Source organism: Haemaphysalis longicornis, unplaced genomic scaffold, assembly GCF_048455015.1.
Source record: "Haemaphysalis longicornis isolate Haplotype H1 unplaced genomic scaffold, Haemaphysalis longicornis Haplotype H1 scaffold_9, whole genome shotgun sequence".
Lineage (NCBI taxonomy): Eukaryota > Metazoa > Arthropoda > Arachnida > Ixodida > Ixodidae > Haemaphysalis > Haemaphysalis longicornis.
Genome location: NW_027526460.1, coordinates 28,301,058 through 28,322,251, shown reverse-complemented (window position 1 = coordinate 28,322,251; position 21,194 = coordinate 28,301,058). Strand labels below are relative to the sequence as shown.

The following is a 21,194-nucleotide window of genomic DNA, read 5'->3' as shown; positions in this document are numbered from 1 at the left end:
ACAAACGACACGTTCCACACATGGGACGTACTACACACGATCCTTTACGTCGTACCCAAGGTTTCTCGCACCTTTCCTTGTAGTGTCGTGGTAAATTTCAGAAGACTAAGTGTTACCTTCGCGTGTGCACGGTTGGCAATTTTTTTCAAACCGTGAGACAAGCCATGAGTGTACGGAACAGCGGCAACCTTTCGTGAAGTTGCAAGGTTTCAACAGCAACCTTCCGTCGTTTTCTCGTCTCCTTGTTTCGTTTCGCGCTGTAGCTATTTTAAAATGAACTACCAACTCGCCCAACGATACACCTTCTTTCTTTCTTTCTTTCTTTCTTTCTTTCTTTCTTTCTTTCTTTCTTTCTTTCTTTCTTTCTTTAACAATGTATTCCCCCTCTCTCATTCTTGCTCCTCACGTTTAAGGGGGACTCTTTTGCTTACCCAGTCCACAGCCATGGCTACCATACATGCGAAATCAGTAGGGGACAACCGTAACATTCACTGTTCTCTTAAGAAGCCATGTAAGGGCTTCCTGAACGTGGAAAAATGTGAACTTCGCTGGCTACCCCGTCGTGCTTACTCTTTTTTTCAACTCTGTTTTTCCTTTTCTCAAGGCTGGTGTTGAAGACAAGATACAACTCCGGCTGGGCGAAGCAATTGAGTCCCTGGGTGAGTTTACTCGACGGTTCGAAAATACGCGCTTACTAGTGCTTCTTCAGCACACATCTAAATGCGGAGATTTTCTGAAGAAGAAATATTAGAATCCTTTCATGGATGGTGTTGTGACCGGGAAGGCCAACCCGAGCCGAGCTCCGTCGCCTCCGACATACGTTTGGTAGCGTGGTTTGAAGCGAGCGGCCAGCCAATGTTGCAGCCGTGAAGAAGTCCAGAAGCCGTGGGCAAACGTGACTGTTTACTTCATAGCGAGAGATGAGCCGAAGCCAAAGAACAATGCCCCAACGGGCGAGGTTACAGTACAGGACTCGAGCAGAGTGACAGCATTGGTTCACTGCTCAAACAGGAATGAACTACAGCGCTTGGGGGGTCTTATTTATACCCAAAGCGCCAAAGGTCGAAACAAGCGTTCCCTCTAGATTGTGCACCCGACACTAACGGTACAGACATACACAGCACCCTTTCCAGAGTTCGTGAGCAGTCGGTAGTAGCGGCGGACGCTGAGTCCGAGAGAGGGGAGAGAGGAGGTCTTCGCAGCGGACGCAGGGCTTCCGTGTCCTTGGGCAAGTCTCGGCGTGTTGCGTCGGTACGCCACTAAAGCTTGATCACGCCGATAACGAGGCGCCACCGATCCAGACGTGTAGCGACGCGTTTGAATTTGTCGGCTGCAAGCGTGAGTCACCAACAGGGGGGTCTGCTTGAAAGGCGCACGTAGTGGAGGCTTCGCCGCACAGCCGAGGAGTGTTGAAACAAAGCCCAGCGGCGCGCTCATTCGTAACAGTGGGCATACGAAAAAAAAATGTGGTTGGTTCCTCTGTCATTAGAATCGGTAAAACACGAAAGTGAAATGTACATCGAAGTCTGCAGCTGAAAATGATTTGCGGGTCGGCTGCTGTCTTGTGGGTGTGCTTGGCGAGCGATGTCCTGCTGGCGGGTCGCTTCGGCAAATGTGTACTGGCGTCATTTCCGTGACGGATATGACATCAGTGAAATCTTGGTGCATCCCGGCATAAAACAGTTTCGTGTTAAAATATAAAACCCGAAAACGAACAACTTTAAGTATGGCGTACTCTTTAGTTCTAAAGGTTGCTTCTCCGAAAGAAGACCCTGTGTGCAGGGGTGCACCCTTTACAGGCCACTTGCTTCGTTGTACTGGCGTCATTTACGTGACGGATATGGCATCACTGAAATCTTCGTGTATCCTGGAAAAGATTTTCGTGTTAAAAATGATGAAAATAATGCTTACCTATCCTCTGCATTCTTCAATGCAGAGGATGCTGCTGTTATGATTTTTTTATCGAAATGAACTTACACTCTAAGGGACGCACACCCTTTCGTGTGATGAAGAAACGTTATTTTGTGGCAAACTGGCGACTTACTACCTGCTGGCTTCTCTACTCAATAATCTTTATTTGGGAGCAGATCTAACGCGGTCATATCACATTTTCAGGCGGCTTTCGTCATAAGAGGCAGGTTTGCAAATGTGGTTCGAATTTCTAACTAAAGTGCGCATTTCGGACGTGACGTTTCGCAGACGAGTTGCTGCGAGAGGGCCAAGCGGGCACCTTCGATTTCGTGTTCATCGACGCGGACAAGGAGCACTACGACGAGTACTACGAGAGATCCTTGTTGCTGGTCAGACGAAATGGCCTCATCGTCATAGACAACGTACGTGCTTCGTCTTGCGCTCAAGTGGTCATACTACCAGGTGCGCTCTTTTAATACATCTTATTTTTGTTGTCGCAAAGGTTCTCTGGCGGGGCACGGTGTACGACCCGAGCGACCATTCGTCGGAGAGCGCGGCACTTCGAGCCTTCAACACAAAACTGCACCAGGACGAGCGTGTGGACATCTGCCTCCTACCCTTGGCTGACGGCGTCACATTCGCGCGAAAGAAATGATGAGACGGCTGTTAGTATGAAACATTAGTTTTAAGCCCAAGCTCGCTGATTCCAATGACTGAATAAAAAAATATTAACAGAATTCACCTCCGATGACTGTACTTTAATGTGAAGCATTCTTTGCTTTGGATGAGTAGTGTGAGTGGTGTGTGTGCGCGCATGTGTTAGCTTCCTAGGCAAACGGATATTGCGCATTCGATCTTACTTGTGATAAGGAGACAGACAGCAAGATAGACAGCCATTTGGAACCGAGGATAGTAGTTAAAGAACCATTAGCATCGAAATTAGTCCAGTTCGATCATGTTGACAAAGACCGGGGAGCTCGGAATGTGTTGCAGACAGCGTTAATCTGTGTGGCGTAGTTGGTCGCGGTAGTGCTTTATATCACAGCACCCGGACACCAGCTGCGCGGCTGCTCGGCGGCGCAATAAAGTCTCCATTTTAATGCGATAAAATTCCTTATCTTCTTTGCGCTGCCTGTGTTTTGTACATTTTGTCTCACAAATAGAATAGTCCGCAACAGCCGCAGAGCCGGCTTTCTGCCACGCAAGCGGCCATCACCCACAGAAGAGGAGCTGCTGGGGAAGGTACGGCGTCGTTCTGCAATCCCATCTCGTCTTTATAGAATCGAAAATGTGGAATAGAAATGAGAGAATAGAAATTAGCGATATTGCCTAGTCTGTAAAAATTCTGTCAAGGCTCCGCCAGCCACATCAACAGCCCACTTTCCTGTTTGTGCCAACTGCTCAGCCTTCACCACGGTTTTTTTTAACCAAGATAGCGTGACAACTTGTATTCGTAACAAGCAACCTAATGCGTATTTTTAATTAAAAGATCAGTATTAGCACCGAATATGTACCCGTGCTTTGCCTGAAATATGGTCAAGGCGTCCTTAGCGCTCAATAACTTGGCATTTATGAACCGTGCCACCATTGATAGGTGTTTGGAAGCGTGGTTACCTATATGCAGTAATGATAGAATGCCAGAAAGTCAGTCGCGTCATTGAAACCGGCATTAAGAGTCAAAGAATGTTTAACATTGTGAATGCACGAGACAGTAAAAAAAACAATCACGAGGACACAGCTCGAGGCGTGTTCGAATGGGTAGTTAATTATGTAAGGATAACGATTTGAGTGGAACATACTCAGCCTCTCACAGTCTCTCTTCGACCGCTCGTCGCGCATACGTGGAGAAGCGTCACCAGCGGGTACTCCTCCGTTGAGAACACCAACAGCGCGAACAGCGTAGCATGCGTGTACGGGAATCCCTATATGTCTTCAGTCTGTCGTTAGGGAGGCCACACAGGAATCTCCGTATTCGCTGCAGTATGTGTTTATGCTTCGAACAGAAAAAAAGGACGCCATCCAACCCTGCGAAAGTGGGTGTCCAGCGCAGCGGTTGTAAACCACTGCCCATTCTGATGGGGGAGGGTACGAAATGTTCATCGTTGTCTCGGCAGACTTGTCGCTTGCACTCGGCTTTTCTGGCGGCAAATGCGGGTGGCTGACGCATGTGCTCGGCGACTTGGACGAGAACTGCTGAGTCCTGCCTTGCCTCACGCGAGCACTAGCCCTCGAAAACGTCAACCCCCTCTCCTTTCGACAGCATCTGCAAAACTAATCTTTACCAGAACACCTGGGGTCTCATCATCCATCATGCGGTTTTGAAGCTTGTTTTGTGTTTTCTTACACGAATCCTGAACTTTATGCTGCACGCCTGATTAGCTGGACTCATGCGCTCGGCGTCTGGGGCGAGAACCGCTGTGTCCAGCCTCGGTTTTTTGCTTATGACACGAAATTTTCCGATCAACTAGAGGCTAACGGCTTCGCTGTAAAGAACGGGTTATTACGGGCGCAACCTAAGACCGGGAACAGGACTTGATTACATTAGTGGCGTCAACGTATGCGGGAATCGTTTGTGTCGCTTTAGGTATGCATTTAGTCTTTCCGGAAAGTGTGCTAATAAATGAAGATGTGACTTCCGGTTTTGGCGCCGCGTCAGACTTTAAAGGAGCCATGAAGAGAAAATACAAGTTCGTTTAATTTGAAAGAACTAGGATTCAGTATCTCCCTCAGCTCCATTACAGCCACAAAAGATGTTTTTTAACCAAAAAAAAGCAAGAAGTATTTAAAAACTTTCAAATTTTGCGCCACAGTGACGTGTTATGAGCAAGAATGACGTCATACGGGCCAACAATAAAACATAATTTTCAGGGCGTTAACTGCACGTGAGCATCCAAGTGATGCGGTCAGACGGAACTAGAGGCCCCCTTACAGACGTCCAGTCATGTGTCGTCGCGACAGGTCAGTTAGGCGGCCGCCAATCGCACAAACAAGGTACCGTGACGTCATAGAAAAGTTGCGGGAAATTGGCTAGGGGGTCGCGACTGCTTCACACGTTTTCTTTAATATCTCCGTTATTTACTCGAAGATTGCGATGATATTGGTATCATTGTTATTGCGACTAAGCACTCTTTCTAATAAACCCAACTTGTATTTTGTCTTCATGGCTCCTTTAAGGATATGCATCGAGCCGAGAACGAGCTCACTGCGAGCCAGGGATTATTTGAACTTGCCTTCGCTGTCGTAGACGCGTTGGTTCAACTGAGGCATATTACCTCTCAGTATGTGCGTCCTCGAGGGCTTGTTTTGCTGGAACTTTATTGCCTACGGCGTAGTCTCGACAATTTTTCCTAGGGATCTTCGGACAACTGCGTTGAAAGACAGATGCACGAAGAGGTTTTATTGCGGTATTTGCCATCAGCAATAGTCGCGTGCATATTAGTTGTGGAGAATTTGTTGTCTGCAAACATTGCAAGGTTGGAAGGACAAACGTAGTGAAATTTTAAAGCAGTGTAATAGATGAAGCGCATCAAAGCCAGCTGTTACGAGAAACCGGCAATTCATCGACCGAACAATATGAGGCCTGTCTGAAGAAAAGCCAACACTCCCTCTTCCCCCGTTGCCGTATCAAAGTGACTGGGCGCAAGTTCGACTGGATATAAAGTGAATATTTCTTCTCGACCTCCGCCGCTGATTCTGAGCTACTTGGTTTACAGCGCCCTGATCAGAGGTTGGTGGACTTACTCATGAATCCACTCACTCAGACTCATTTATGCTCTAACTCACGCGTGAGTTTGAGTTTAAGTGAGCGTGAGGCTTGTGTGGGATCATGGGTTTGTGCCCAAGCGATCCCGAGTAAGTTTTAACCCGACTGAGTTTGAGTACGCCTGAGCCCGGGTGAGTTCAGAGTCCATTGATTGGAGGTCTGAGGCCGAGTGAGTTCTGAGCCCATTTTGAGTTCTGAGCCCGAGCGAGTACTGAGGCCATTTTGAGTTCTGAGCCCATGTGAGTTCTGAGTCCATGTTGAGTTTTGGGCGCGAGTAAATTCTCAAACCAAGTTAGTTCTGAGTCCATTTTTATGAGCCCGAATTCAGTTCCGTGCCCGAGTGAGGTCTGAGTTTCGCGCTCGCAGTGAGTTTGAGTTTTTGAGGTAGCGTAGATGAGTTGCTCCGTACTGACTATGCGTTTGAATGATAGTTGATTCCAAAATGAAGAAAGCTCACACTAACGCGTAAGACGAAGGGAGCGAAGCTGTACGCAACCTTCACGACCATCCCGACGATTTAAGTCCACGATTGCAGCCGATTTGCTTCCTCTTCGCTGCCGCAACGACCTTTGCTTCATATTTGTTGCTATAAATGTGAGGTTCCTTCACTTCTTTATAAGTTATAATCCTTGAACATTAAACGTTCTGTATGCATTTTTTGGCCAATCATGGCCAGTCTCCCTGAGTGGCTGTGCTTGGCTTGACAAGCGTGTGCCGGGGACACTGGGCGGTTGCCGCGAAGCACGCACGCACGAGCTCTCGCCATTTCGTGTTATTTTTAACCGCGGACACGAAATTCGAAAGATTTTCTAAACAGCTCCGCTGTTAAAATGAATTTGTGAGTGAGTTGGAGTGAACCGGTCCAACTTTGCGAACGTATGGCCAGGATGTCTTTTCGCTTTACTTTTTTGTGAAGTTGAATGCATTACAATGTTTTCTAAACTCTATCTGAACCATTCGCGTAGGGATGCCTTGTTTCACCGTTTGTATTGCTGCTGTAGAGGACCAGGAACGGTATGGCCTGTACGCCTAGCTGGGAATTGGAGTGATTCTTGTTTTCCTAACGCTGCAGCGCGGGCAGGGATAGATAGAGATTCGGAAAGACAAGGAAACAGAGTTGTCAATGCGGCCACAGCGCTATCGTCACGCCAGTGGAGCAGCATGTAACCGCCGCTGGGCGGCGCTCTGTTCTCGTGCTTTCGCCTCCTGGTTCACGTTTTCTACCCGAAGGGGAAGCGGAGACTGTTTTCCTTTCATAGCTGGACAGTTGTGAACCAACGGCGCTTCAAAATGCGTGCACAAAGTCGACGAGAAGACGACGGGTACGGTGCGTCTGCCCACCATATCACTGCTCAACAGTACGACTTCCATCTGCTTCAGTCTGCTGAAAAACTGGCGCTATCAGTGGCAGGAGATGGACAGACTTGGGCAGAAACGGGGGGAGGGGGGGGGGTCTTGGCGGTTGCAGACCTCACCTAAACGAACAAACTATAAAAACACAAGAACAAATTATAGTTAGGGGTTGTTGGCAGAAGGAAATACCTCGCGCCCTCCGCCTGTCTGTTAGGGCTCTTATAGCTGATATTCTGAACCGGTGTGGTAAGCGTGGTGACCAAAGCTCGATCCCCATAAAGCCTTCTATGGCCACGGATTTACACACGGACGCCAGTGTTTCTCACAACTCAAGAACACTCCTTATTAAGATGGCACCCCAATTTTTGGGTGCCCAAGGCATCATGGCTACACAGCATTAGATGAACACCAGAGAATGACCTAGAGAGAACACTAGAGGATGACCTCAGCACCAGATTGGAAGAAAATGAACTCCTCAACCAGATAACCATAATACGCACTCAGGGAAAGAAGGGTCCACCTATACCGTTCCAACTGGTCACCTTTCACACAGGTCTGCAAAGAACAGTTCATGAGCACCACCTCACTGAAGGTTCTCCCGCTATACTCCACTGAACCGATGCTCTTGATACCACGTCCCTCACAATACTCGACACCAGAAATTAAAGTTTCCCACAACATCTGGCCTCCTTTTTCCTTCATTCGGGAAACGTAGTCATTAAGGTGCCTTGGATGAGTCCGGATTCGCCGTGACTGATGTGGACTAGGTGGCGACAAGGACGGTGCTGGTGGCTGAGGCATTTCTGTCAGCAATTGGTGTGTTCATGGTTGACCATCAAGTAGAAAAGAGAGAAGAGAGAGAGAGAGAGAGAGAGAGAAAGAAAGAGAGAGAAGAGAGAGAGAGAGAGAGAGAGAGAGAGAGAGAGAGAGAGAGAGAGAGAGAGAGAGAGAGAGAGAGAGAGAGAGAGAGAGAGAGAGAGAGAGAGAGAGAGAGAAGAATCTTTATTATCCAAATGGTTACGAGACGACGAAGAGGGGAGCAGTGAGATTTGACCTTGTGGTTCGAGCTCCCGACGACGCCGAAGCTGTGGGTGGGAGCAGCCAGCTCGGGGTCTGTCCTGGCCTCCTCGTAAATATAGTCTAAATAGACTGCTCATGATTCGTCATGGCTCGTCGCATTTTTGCCCTGCCACCACTTAACAATATATAACAAGGCGGAAACAAGAGCACGATGTGATGGGTACGACACCGAAGAGGCAAGCAGTCGCTGCAGTAACTGGGTTTAGTATTAAACAAAAGTATCTATTTAAGGAACCTAGAACTACAGAGGCGCGCCTTCGCTGAGACCTTTCAGGAGTAAGAAACTCGTCACATCTACGCTATTGTTCGCCTCACTGTCCCGCAAAGGCACTGACGCGAGCTGCGTCCCATTTTTAATGTGCAACACCTCCAGCTGCTTACTTGCCTCAGTCTCTCTGCCACGGCCGAGAATCTTTTAGTATAAAACAGGGACAAACAGCAGGTCGCTTGTTTATGATCGCAACTGATGCTCTCGGGCCAGGACGGTGCAATACTTTGTGATCGCGCACGGACGATCCAGAACGAAAATAAACCATTCCCGGAAAGAATATACTGCATAGCTGGATATTCTATAGCCTGAGTATTATCAGGAGGGATTTTTCTCTCGAACGACACTGTCTCTTTGTACTAAGGTGACACTGCAAGAATCCACACAGAAGCGTAGCGTTCCCTGTTCCGGAACTAGTGCATTTTTATTTTTTTCTTACGCATGTTTGATTGGATGGTGCGTGAATGGAACTTGTAGCTTGCAGGTGCCTAGCCCCAGCACTGCGCAATACACAGGTGCTGAGAAAAGTTAAAATTTCTCACTACTTAAAAAAAACGACAAGGGAAGGAGGAACCCACAAAAGGAAGCAAGTGGGCTGGTTGGAGCATGTTTGAAAGTGAGAGAACAGCGCGAAAAACGGGACGTAGACTTTGGAGACACAAACACTGCGCTGACAAGCAACAAATGTTTATTGCTTGCAAGAACCTTAAATACCTATATTGTTAGTCGCCGCACGGCCGTTATTCCGCTCGTGCATCAAGTTTCGCACACAGTCAAGAAAACTGCCGAAAGAGAAGGCGCCAAGTTTCTCATGTCCACGCCCAATAAACTGGGTAGCTTCTCTGCGACGGTAAATATGACTGTGAAAGATTAACTCATGTAAAAAAACACAAGACAAGATTACCTAGATGTGTCCAGTACGTCATCTAGGCGATCTTCCTGTCATGCAACCGAAGCCACGTTGGTCAGAGCAGAAGATGCATTAACGTTCGGCTCCAGGAACACGCGAATTCACTAAAAGTAAATGCCGGCGGTTGCCAACGTGGGCATTGTCACCAGTGTGGATGTGAACCGAAATTTGATCAGTGTCATATATTATCCTGCGATGTGCTGATTAACGCACACGAGGAACCTATGGAGCTTTTTGTATCAATAAGAGGCACGACACATGCTTAAGCAAACCGTCTGCGCTACGGAATGAGAATGAGATAAGGTACTTTTCAGGTGAATAACAGGGTTATAAAACTTAGATGACAAAAAAAGACGGCCGTGATGCGACAAGGTTTGGCATTTTGCGTTTTGTATTTCGGGCATATCATGCTGTCTTTCACTCCTGCTTTCTTCCGTTCCATTGCCTCGCAGGTGTCTTTTTATGGCACTTGCAAGCAATGAACTTTGGCTGTTAGTCAATGCTGTATGTGTAGTGCTTGTTAAAATGTCTGGCGTCCAAAAAGAAATAAAAAAAAGGTGACGTGCTGTACTCAATGGTAAAAAAGCAAGAAATTAGGGTTATTGCGTATGAGCAACTCGCTAAAATGTACTCGTGGCAGTGAGAGGAGAGCCCGTCTGCAATTTGCGGTCAAATGCAGCAGTAAAGGTACTTTTTCAAACAGCACCACCCCGCGTGCGACATTGAGTTCAAACGACAACTTTTATGACAATTTTTTCAGACGCGCCACATATGACCGACAGTCGCAGTTGTAAAGGCGGCCAAGTAAAACTTAGACGAAAACAGATTAAGTCGTTGCGCTGCTGAGCACGAGGTCACGGGTTCGATTCCCGGCCGTGGCGGCCGCTTTCCCGATGGCGGCGAAAAGCAAAAACGCCCGTGTGTTCGAGATTTTGACGCACATTAAAGATCCCCAGGTGGTCAAAACTAATCCGGAGCCACCACTGCGGCGCGCCTCATCGCCTGTCTAGCGTCGGCACGTTAAACATCAATCAATCAATCAATCAATCAATCAATCAATCAATCAATCAATCAATCAATCAATCAATCAATCAATCAATCAATCAATCAATCAATCAATCAATCAATCAATCAATCAATCAATCATCTAATTCCTTTGAAAGAACCCCAAGGAAATCTGCCAGCCTGCCAATCCAAATCCAGAATTTATGCCCCTCCTCCACGCATCTCCCCCATCACCGGGAGCGATTGTAGCGCCGGATTCTTTTCCAGGTGCCTATTTTATGAAACTCTATGATAGACCCATCGGCTGCCCCTGATGAATCCCTCTACTCCCGCCCGGCAGATGAAAAAGTTCAAGGCAAGCCGGCAGAGCGATTGCGTGCAGTGTCATGAAACTTGGTGAGGAGAACTGTAAAGGGGAAATTATATATTTTTGTTTTCATAATTATGGTTTTAATTTTTAGTTTTTGTCAGGTTTTTATTCCGTCCGTGGTTTGCCCGGTGGTGAGATCGACCGTCTATACAAAAGGCTTTGTGGCGACGTAGCAGCAAAAAATGTTTTTGCCACGTGGGAAACGCGGACTTGTGACGCCGTGTTCAAGTAATAAAGTTTTTGGTATAGCTTCCATAAGGCAGGATGTGAGCCCTTACTCATTTCCCGTCTGCATAGCTGCCTAACAGATGGGATGTCTGCGGGAATCACGTGCTTCGACCGGATGTGTACTAGAGTCGAAACAACTCTGGTACACTCCCCCTTCCTGTAAAGTAGAGCAGAAACGGGAGGTAGGCCTAATCGTTGCCGCCAAACTGCAGAATCCGCAGATTCGACAAGCAGATTTCTATGAAATAATCACATTGTAGTAGCTGATGAAAAAAAAAATCTGCAGAAATTCAGAGAATTGTCTACTGATGCGTTGCATTCTCATGCCGCTTGCCTAGTTCCTTACAGCCGGATATGGCTATGACGAGTAGAGGAAGACGTTGGATTATTTATTTTGAAGATTTCTTTTGTTTATTTTCGCCAATGGCGTAAATTTATACAATTACAGCGACCAAACGCCTTTATTTCACTTTCGAAGTTTCCGAAAATGCAAGGCGTACTGCAGAGTTGGTCCATTTACGCAATTTCTTCATTTACCAACGTTTATTTCAGTGCTATTTTTAGTTTAGTCTTTGTTTCCTCGACGATGTGCGTAAGATTCGCTGTTTTGATTTTGTTAGATAATTTTTGTAAAAATGCCATTTTTCTATTTTTTTCTATTTTTGGCTTTTCAAAATTTTATTCGACCAATCCCTATTATCCCCATTTTGCTATTATAAAGATTAAAGGTGTCACTCCTGCCAAATCTGCATTTCCAGGTAATGCAGTGTGTTTAACGGTTCGCTCATTTCGCTATTTCTTATTCTTATTTTGAACGTTCTTTTGCGGATTTTTTTGTTTAGTAACTCTTTTTCTCCCCTACCCCGTCCCTGCTGTTTCAATCAACGTTTTCTCTCTCTTTCTCTCTAACTCTTTTTCTCCCCTACCCCATCCCTGTTGTTTCCATAAACGTTTTCTCTCTCTTTCTCTCTAACTCTTTTTCTCCCCTACCCCGTCCTTGTTGTTTCAATACACGTTTTCTCTCTCTTTCTCTCTAACTCTTTTTCTCCCCTACCCCATTTCTGTTGTTTCCATAAACGTTTTCTCTCTCTTTCTCTCTAACTCTTTTTCTCCCCTACCCCATCCCTGTTTCAATAAACATTTTTTCTATCTTTCTCTCTAACTCTTTTTCTCCCCTACCACGTCCCTGTTGTTTCAATAAACGTTTTCTCTCTCTTTCTCTCTAACTCTTTTTCCCCCCTTACCCTGTCCTTGTTGTTTCAATAAGCGTTTTCTCTCTCTTTCTCTCTAACTCTTCTCCCCTACCCCGTCCCTGTTGTATCAATAAACATTTTCTCTCTCTCTCTCTAACTCTTTTTCTCCCCTACCTCGTCCTTGTTGTTTCAATAAACGTTTTCTCTCTCTTTCTCTCTACCTCTTCTTCTCCCCTACCCCGTCCCTGTTGTTTCAATAAACGTTTTCTCTCTCTTTCTCTCTAACTCTTTTTCTCCCCTACCCCGTCCCTGTTGTTTCAATAAACGTTTTCTCTCTCTTTCTCTCTAACTCTTTTTCCCCCTTACCCTGTCCTTGTTGTTTCAATAAACGTTTTCTCTCTCTTTCTCTCTACCTCTTCTTCTCCCCTACCCCGTCCCTGTTGTTTCAATAAACGTTTTCTCTCTCTTTCTCTCTAACTCTTTTTCTCCCCTACCCCGTCCCTGTTGTTTCAATAAACGTTTTCTCTCTCTTTCTCTCTAACTCTTTTTCCCCCTTACCCTGTCCTTGTTGTTTCAATAAACGTTTTCTCTCTCTTTCTCTCTACCTCTTCTTCTCCCCTACCCCGTCCCTGTTGTTTCAATAAACATTTTCTCTCTCTTTCTCTCTAACTCTTTTTCTCCCCTACCCCGTCCCTGTTGTTTCAATAAACGTTTTCTCTCTCTTTCTCTCTAACTATTTTTCCCCCTTAACGTGTCTTTGTAGTTTCAATAAACGTTTTCTCTCTCTTTCTCTCTACCTCTTCTTCTCCCCTACCCCGTCCCTGTTGTTTCAATAAACGTTTTCTCTCTCTTTCTCTCTACCTCTTTTTCTCCCCTACCCCGTCCCTGTTGTTTCAATAAACGTTTTCTCTCTCTTTCTCTCTAACTCTTTTTCTCCCCTACCCCGTCCCTGTGTTGTTTCAATAAACGTTTTCTCTCTCTTTATCTCTAACTCTTTTTCTCCCCTACCCCGTCCCTGTTGTTTCAATAAACGTTTTCTCTCTCTTTCCCCTTCTCTCGCTGCGGTTTTGGGGTGGAGGGGAGGTGTATAAGATGAATATTTTTGATTTTGTCAGGTCACTTCTGTGCAAATTTATTTTTTCTAATTTTCTTATTTTTGGGTTTTTCAAACTTCTGCACGACGAATTATCTCCGTTTACGCTGTTATAACGATTAAAGGTGTTGCTTCCACCAAATAGTAATTTTTGGAGTAATCCAAGGCGTTGCCCGGTTTGCTCATTTTCGCCATTTTTTATTCGTATTTCGAACGTTCTCTTGCGGTCTCTTTTTTCTCTTTTCTTAGACTTCGTTTTTTTGGTAGATGTATAAGCTGCATATGTTTAATTTTGTCAGATTTTTTTTGTGAAAAGTTTATTATTTCATTTTGTCTAAATTCTTAATTCTTGGTTGTTCAAAATCATGTTCGATCAATTATCTCCATCTACGCTGGTATAACATTTAAAGGTGTTAATTCCGCCAAATCTGCATTTTTGTGGAAATGCAAAGCGTTACACGGCGCTGGCTGTAAGAGCACTCAGCATAGACTGCTAGGCATTAAACGTAGAGCTTATAGATCCCAGGTGCATTGATAAAACGCAGCTGCGTTTCTTTACGTTGTACCTGCCCGATTATTACCTTAGCATGAACAGCAGGATGCGGGCTGTACGCCGGACGCCATTCCCCCGTAAGATCTGGGAGGATTCAAGCTACTCTCGTACCTACACCGCGACCAGACGACAGCCAATATAGCCCCACACGTGCCGAATTCTGCAGGCATCCTGATTCACTAGATTCAAGCGGGACTGCGACTGCTTTTGAACAATGGTAAGAAAATTTTGTAACTCCATACTTTATTAAAATAAACAGAAAACTTCGTGGAGACCTAAGCGCTTCTTATAGGTTCAGCGCTGCTGGCCGATCCTTCCAGTCTTGCTCTGCGAGTGTCGGTGACTGTTGATCGGTGGATGTGGTCAGCGGAGTGCGAGTGTTTGATATTTTTATTTATTTGTTTATTTATACATACTGCAGCCCGTAATCAGGGTTATGGCAGGAGTAGGGAGAGTGCAGTACAACAAACACGCGTGGTAATATGTTTTGATGTAAAGTGCGTGAGCGATGAATTATACTATGAATAAAACCTAAAGACATGCTGGGAAAGGAGCAGAACACTGGAAATGCGGCAAAATGAAAAATAAGAGGAAAAAAAACAGTCACAGGGCATGTATGACTAGCAAGAATTAATTCAAGGGCAAATAACGTATGTGACCAGGTAAATTATTCCCGATTTCAACCGTGCGTTGCAAAGGTTGAATTTGAATGGGTTAGTACGGGTGCAGAGTGGTGCCTTTTAGGAGTATGATAGTGGCGTGTCGAAGAAGGCCTAGGCCACATTAAGTGAAAAGCTTTTGATAGCGCTCTTCGGCCCAGTTGGTCGCGAGCCATTGAAATTCGGCCATAATCATCGTCATCACAAAGCTTTTGACAGCTTGCAAGATGAGTAGATGATACAGCGAAAGAGCTTCAGCGATTCATTGCTCCGCCGCGATGAAAGCGATAATAGATAAGACAGTAATGCTGACGTAGGTGAAATAGCAGGGTCTTATTGCGTGAAGACAAATCGAACAGCCTTTTTTGCACCGATTCAAGTAGTGTGATTTCGCACTGGTTGTCAGGGTTTCACACAGGTGACGCGTATTCGAGTACGGCGCGGCTACGCGTCTTGTACACAGCAAGTTTGGTGTGACTAGGGGCCGCAGATAATGTACGCCGAGGTAACCACGTCTTTTAAGAGCTTTGCTGTAATGTAATCAATATGATTGGACCAGGACAGGTTATGAGGGAAAAGCACGCCAAGGTGTTTATATTGGCGAACTCTCTGCAGGGACAATCCATTAAATGGATTGTTGAAATCTGAAGCAACTAACTTATTACTAAATGACAGAAACACAGTTTTGTTGTAGTTAATGTTCATTTTCCAAGAAAGGAACAAGTTGCTGAGCGATGTAAATGAATCCTTGAAAAGAATGTGGTTACTGGGCGATCTAATTATTTGATATAAAACACGATAGTCAACGTACAAACGAATGTTTCAGCGAACAATATCTGGCAAATCAGTAACATAAAGCAAGAATAACAAAAACCTAAGGACTGAACCTTGCGGCACACCAGAAGATATTTCGGCGACAGAAGAAGGAACGGAATCAAAGAACACAAATGGAGAACGGTTTGAAAGAAACCATGAAATCCAGTAAAACTATTTGTAGGTTATTGAGGACCTTATTTAATTTGTACAAGAGTTTAAAGTGAATAACAGTGTCGAAGGCTTTTGAAAAATTGACAAAGATAGCATCAGTTTGATCTCTTCCTTCAAGGTTCATGTCGAGTCCGGGTCAAAGTGTCAAAGTTCAAGGTTCACGTGTCGCTGCCACAGAACAACCGCAGTCCCAGCCACAACTACACGCTCTGCTTCCCACGTGGCTCTGCGTAGTCCTAGACATTGCCTAGCAGCGGGATCCCTTGCTTGTGTGTTTATTACCTCGAAGCTCGTGCGATGGGTCGCGTGAACGCAGTTTTTCGGCTTCCTACGTCAACGTCAACACCAACGCCGACATTGCTGAATGAATAATTTAATGTTTTCGTACAAAAAATATCAGAGTACGTCCACCCGTTGTTCATGTGAATTTCGCCCCGTTATTGATTAACATTTTTGGTTGATTGAAAATAGTTGATGGATTGGAATTGAATAATTGAAAACATTTGCTTGCTTAGACGTTTGTAGATGTCCTCGGCCAATATCCTCCCGTAAATCGTTTACGTTGGTTTAGTCGTCTTAGTCGACGCTAGGACAGTCGGCAGTGTTGGATATGATGTATCCTTAGCTACCTTCCCAATACCCGTCGTGTGTAGTGACCCTTTCAATTTTTTGGGTTCGTCCGTTTAACCTGAACACGTGAAGGGCGTTTCCTAGTGTAGTTTGGCGCTGAAAATCACGATGGTGGTCGGCGGTACTGAATAAAGGGACCAAATATAGGGAAGTTAAACCTTTTCAATGAGCGCGGTGTCTGTTTACCTACCACTTGTCCTGAACTAACTAACTAACTAACTAACTAACTAACTAACTAACTAACTAACTAACTAATTAAATGACTGTCTAAATATAAAAAATATGCCCCCAATTAACCCAACATGCTGCAGCGCTTCAAGCGTGACGATAGCTGCAGTACTGCCCTTAGCAGCCAACACATTCGAACCTCCTTGATACTTCGACGGTACCCACGGCGAACGTAGAGAAGCTACGACGTTGGGAGGACGCCCGTCATAACATGAAAGGTACCGGCATGCTCATGGATACAACAACCCCTCGTATTCACGGCTTTTGCCGCAAAACACACACACAAAACATTAAACCATCTTCCCACGTGGGAACCCTGAGGGGATGCAAAGCCGTGGAGTAGTAGCGTGTTAATTGGTTGTTAGAGTAAAGACACGTGTAGTAGCGTATTAAATGTCCTTTATTTATTGAGTAGTGGGGAACGTTTTGCGGCTTCTCGTTCTCGAGGCGAGGAATCCGCTGTTCGACGCTTCCGTTTACGTTCGGCGTGGCGAGCTCTCCTCTGTGCAGCCTTGTCTTCGGAGGTGCTCGCGGTTCTGACAGTGTGCTGGCTGGAGCTAGTTGAAGGTGTGCCAGCCAGTTCGCTGACGGAATCGTTGGCGTCCATTTCCAGTCATCGGGCGGCGCAGTACGGAAGAAGCAACTGAGCGGAGCGCGGACCGGGTTTATTTGCAGAGCAGAGGGAGTGGAGAGGAGGAACAGCGCGCATGCACGTGATTGGACAGCTGGTGTGGGGAGGGGAGAGGAGGAGCAGCGTGCTCTAGCGCACAGGTGGTGTGGAGAGGAGGAGGGGAGAGAGTGGTGTTATCACAGGTGGTGTGGAGAGGAGGAGAGGTGCGGACTCCGGACGCCGACGGATTACGGAGGGTCGACTAAGAGATGCTTTGCATCTAAAACTTACTGGCATCTCTGGCCCCTCGGCCAGAAAGAGGCGACACCCCCATGGGAACCCTACTGAGGATGCCCACTGCTGCCATTGTTGGCTTGTAAGAGCACCTCAGCGAGCAAAAGGTGCTTACCCGCTATCATTGATTACGGAGCTGTAAGCTATTCAATGGATGCTCGGGAACCGAGCTCTGGAATATTGAAGTTCAGGGCAAGGCCAAAGGGACAAGACGACAGTAGCACAAAGGGGCAGTGCTGTTGTCCGGTTTCTTTGCACTGGTATTGACCTGTAGCCGTACCAACTAGTTCAGCTGTGTCGGTCGAGCTGTGGAAGTTTGGGCCCACGGGACTGCGCAATTTTCAGAAGGCGTGCGTGTGAAGCTGTGGTTCGCAATCGTCCAGCATGTGCCGACAACGGCAACCTTTAAACGGACCGGGTATTAATGCGTAGCATTATTTGCCAAGTACCCCACAGCCAGGGCCGTGTAACGCCTCGAATTTCCACAGTAATGAAGATTTTGCGAAAGTTCCAAATGTAATCGTTAAAACAACGCCAATGGAAATAATTGGACGGATGAAAATTTGAAAAAAAAATAGAAAAAAAATTAAAAGTTGCGGAAAATGGAAAAAGGTATAACGCATGGCATTTCGACAACATTGCAGAGTTCGCCGGTTCCACCTGTAATCTTTATAATAGAGTTAATGGAGATAATTGTTCGAACAAAATTTTGAAAAAAAAGCAAAAATATGAAGAAAAAAAAAACAGAAAATGGTGAACCGTGTAACGCCCTGCAATTCCATAATAATGCATGTTTTACGGAAGTTGCACCTATAATCATTACATTAGCGTAAATAAGATAATTGGTAGAAAGAAATTTTGAAACACTAGAAAATTAAAAAAAATATAGTAAACAATTACGGAAAACGGCGAAGCATGTAACGCCGTGCATTTCCACAATGAAGCAGATTCCGCAAAAGTTCCACTTCTAATCGTTTTAATAGCGTAAATGGAGATAATTCGTCGGACAAGATTTACAAAAACCAAAAAAGTTGGCTGGAAAAAACTCACACTCAAGACAAGCGACATACTAATTCTCTGAATTTCTGCACAATTTTTTTTGATTTCCAGATTTCGGAACATCTGGAGGGAGAGGAACTTCCTCCGCCAAAGAGGGACATCGTATGCACCAAGGCCGCCGCGTACGCCGAGGCCCACACGCTGCGACTGCATCCCGCCCAGGAGAGACTGATAGAGGTAAAAGAAAATTCACGCATCTCGACGAAGTGGACCATGACGCGTGGGTGAAGCACTGGGGATCGTTCTTACCGTAAATCGCCCGTGGCATTGCCCACTCGCGCATGTAAATGAGTGACAACGCGTGTGTACATTATATGAAATTCCAATCCAATCCAATCCGATACAATTCAATTTATTCCAATTCAAATCCAATCCATTTCAATCGAATCCAGTCTAATCCAATACAATCCAATGCTCCTCGCGCATGCGCAACACTGTGTGCACGGACGCCAAGCCCCGGACAAAGCGAGGTCCTAAGGTGCTTCGCCCCTAAAAAAGCTGGAAATGTTACGACATGCTGCCGGATGCGGGATGGAAGGAACTCCAGGTGCAGCTGTGCTGCGGTGAATGGCACCGGAAAACGCTGCTGCAACACCGCCTGGAGACGATCCTCATACAGTAAAATCTGGTCAATTAGAACTGCAAGGGGACGCCACCTCAGTTCGAATTAATGTTGCAAGTAACTAAAGTGAAGTACAAAAGCCGTTCAATGTGATTGTGGAGCATAAGTGCATGTCCACAATTGAATGCTTGAAAAAAGGCCGCGAGTGAAGCCTACCTTTTATCCTGGAAGGCGAAAGCCAGCACTTTTTGCTTCAACGAGCGAACTTCGCTGAAGGCCTCCTTTTCGCGTACTCCAAACCTGAAGAAGAGACGCGTGACATTCTATCCGGTCATTAGAGAGCTTTAGCATAGCGGCTAGCGTACGCTACACTACCGGGGACGGATATGGGGACCGGTGCGCGCATGCGCGCGCGCGAGCGGCGAAGCGCAGACCGGAACGAAGGCGCACATATGCCGAGTCGGGTCCCGGTACCCGTACGCTAGCCGCTATGCTAAAGCCCTTGATTACTTCGGAGTGATGGCCGCACTGGTGCTGCCTCGGCCCCCTTCCCGTGGGCACTGGCAGAGACACGTTCTACGCGCCTGCGATCTGCCAGCACCCCCCACACATTAAACCAGACGTAGTCCTTAAAGAGACTTCTTCCAAACGTACGCCAAGAGGTTTTTGCTTTTACCTGATCTACCTCTATCTCCGTTGTTCTCTCTTTTTCAGATGCGGCGCAGCTTCGTGTGTAGTTAATGGGGCCATTTCTCAGGCCGTGCGCCAGGTCCCAAGCTGAAGGCCGTGGCGCGTAGTTCGAATCGTCAGTACGAATTATCCATAAATTCGAATTATTAAAGTTCAAATTAGCGAATTTCTACTGTAGCAAAGATGGCTACACTTTACTGTTGTGGGCTTTTCCCAGATGTCCTGTCAAGGCTCTTGGGGAACCACATCTCGAGCAGTTTCATAGGCCCTCTCGTTTCTCATTAGGCCAGGGCGTAAGGCGACCCCATGACGCGGAAAGTCCGGCTATGAGGCTGGGGCCCTTGCAGCGGGGTTGCCAAGGTTCTTGGCGGTGTTCTGCCGTTTTAAAAGTTTTGAAAGGTCACTTTGGAGTCAGCAATGATGTTAAGATGGGGAGACCGGCCGTGCGCTATACCTAGGCTGATTATCGATTCCTTTGCCTCTGTGCAGAACGTTCAGCTTAGGGATGCTGTATTGATAGAGCTCCCCGTAGAGCTGATCAATGATAGTGCCGATGCGTCCCTGTCTTGATATTGGGCAGCGTCGATGTATACAGTCATGTCTCGTTAGTATGGACGCCTGCGTTCTGTAATGACAGTCGTCGATGATAACGAATAAAGGAAAAAAAAACACAAACATGCAGGATTAATCGTTACAGAAAGAACACGGTGTATTCAGAACCCCCCCCCCCCTAAAATATGAAGAAAGCTCACACTAACGCGTAAGTGTTGAAGGTAGAGAAGCTGTATGCAACCTTCACGGCCATCACGGTGCAGCCGATTTACTTCTTCTTCGCAGCCGCAACGACGTTTACTCCATCATTGTTGCTATAAGTGTGAGTTTCCTTCATTTTTTTGGAAGTGATAACCATTCGACATCATCTTGAAGGGGCGGACGCTACGACGCGTCTTTCTCGCACCGAGAAAATGTTGCCACGATTACGGCCAACGCTCGAGATTTTTCTTCTTTTTTGTCCAATCTTGGCCAGTCTCTCTAAGTGGGTATGCTTGGCTTGACAAACGTGCGCCGGGGACGCTGGGCGGTCGTCGCGAGGCACGCACACACGGGCACTCAACATTTTCTCGTTTTTTTTTACCCGCATGGCGGTCATCGCGAGACACGCGCTTACGTGCGCTCGGCATTTTCGTGGTATTTTAAGTGCAGAGCACTTTGGGGTCCCGCGTTGTCGTCGTAGCTCGTTCGCTGTCGCGATGTCTAGCACCGCCGCAATCGGACGAAGTAGCGCCTTAACGGACCCAAACAGAGCCCCACGGCGTAATGGCGTGGCACAGAAGCTTCGAAAAACACGCGGTTTATATAGTCATAGGTTAACCGTTCGAAACTACTGAACAGCTGGCACTTGCCATACATCTTCCTATAACTTAGCGCAAAAAAACTGCACGTACATTTGAGGCAAAATCTGTGTAATTTACCGGTAGCCCCCGTGTTCATTTAGTTAGGAACGTTCGTTGGGTTTGGTTTTCGCTTACAAACAGTAAGCGAAAAAAGTGGCCGCGGAAGACACGCTAAAAACTGCGCAGTAAGGCTCCATCACGTGTGAGATGAAAGCTGTCATGTCGCGCGCCGCGTTATCATTATTTATGTTATGGCTGGAAGCGCCGACGTACTGGTGCTGATGCGCATGCGTCACTGATGCCTCATGTGTAGATAAGCTCATGCATTGTACGCGGCTCAGGGATTGTTGCGTT

The 21,194-nt window shown here is 46.4% G+C and overlaps 1 protein-coding gene across 1 annotated transcript in view; it reads left to right on the top strand.

Moving 5' to 3' along the window:
• Positions 1-2,652, top strand: part of LOC144152048 (O-methyltransferase MdmC-like) — a 43,983-nt gene extending 41,331 nt beyond the window's left edge. The window contains exons 7-9 of the mRNA XM_077683241.1: positions 605-659; positions 2,200-2,333; positions 2,414-2,652. Coding sequence (XP_077539367.1) covers positions 605-659; positions 2,200-2,333; positions 2,414-2,566 — 342 coding nt within the window. The 3' untranslated portion in view covers positions 2,567-2,652. The remainder of the gene's footprint in view (positions 1-604; positions 660-2,199; positions 2,334-2,413) is intronic.
• The last annotated feature ends 18,542 nt before the right edge of the window (positions 2,653-21,194 follow it).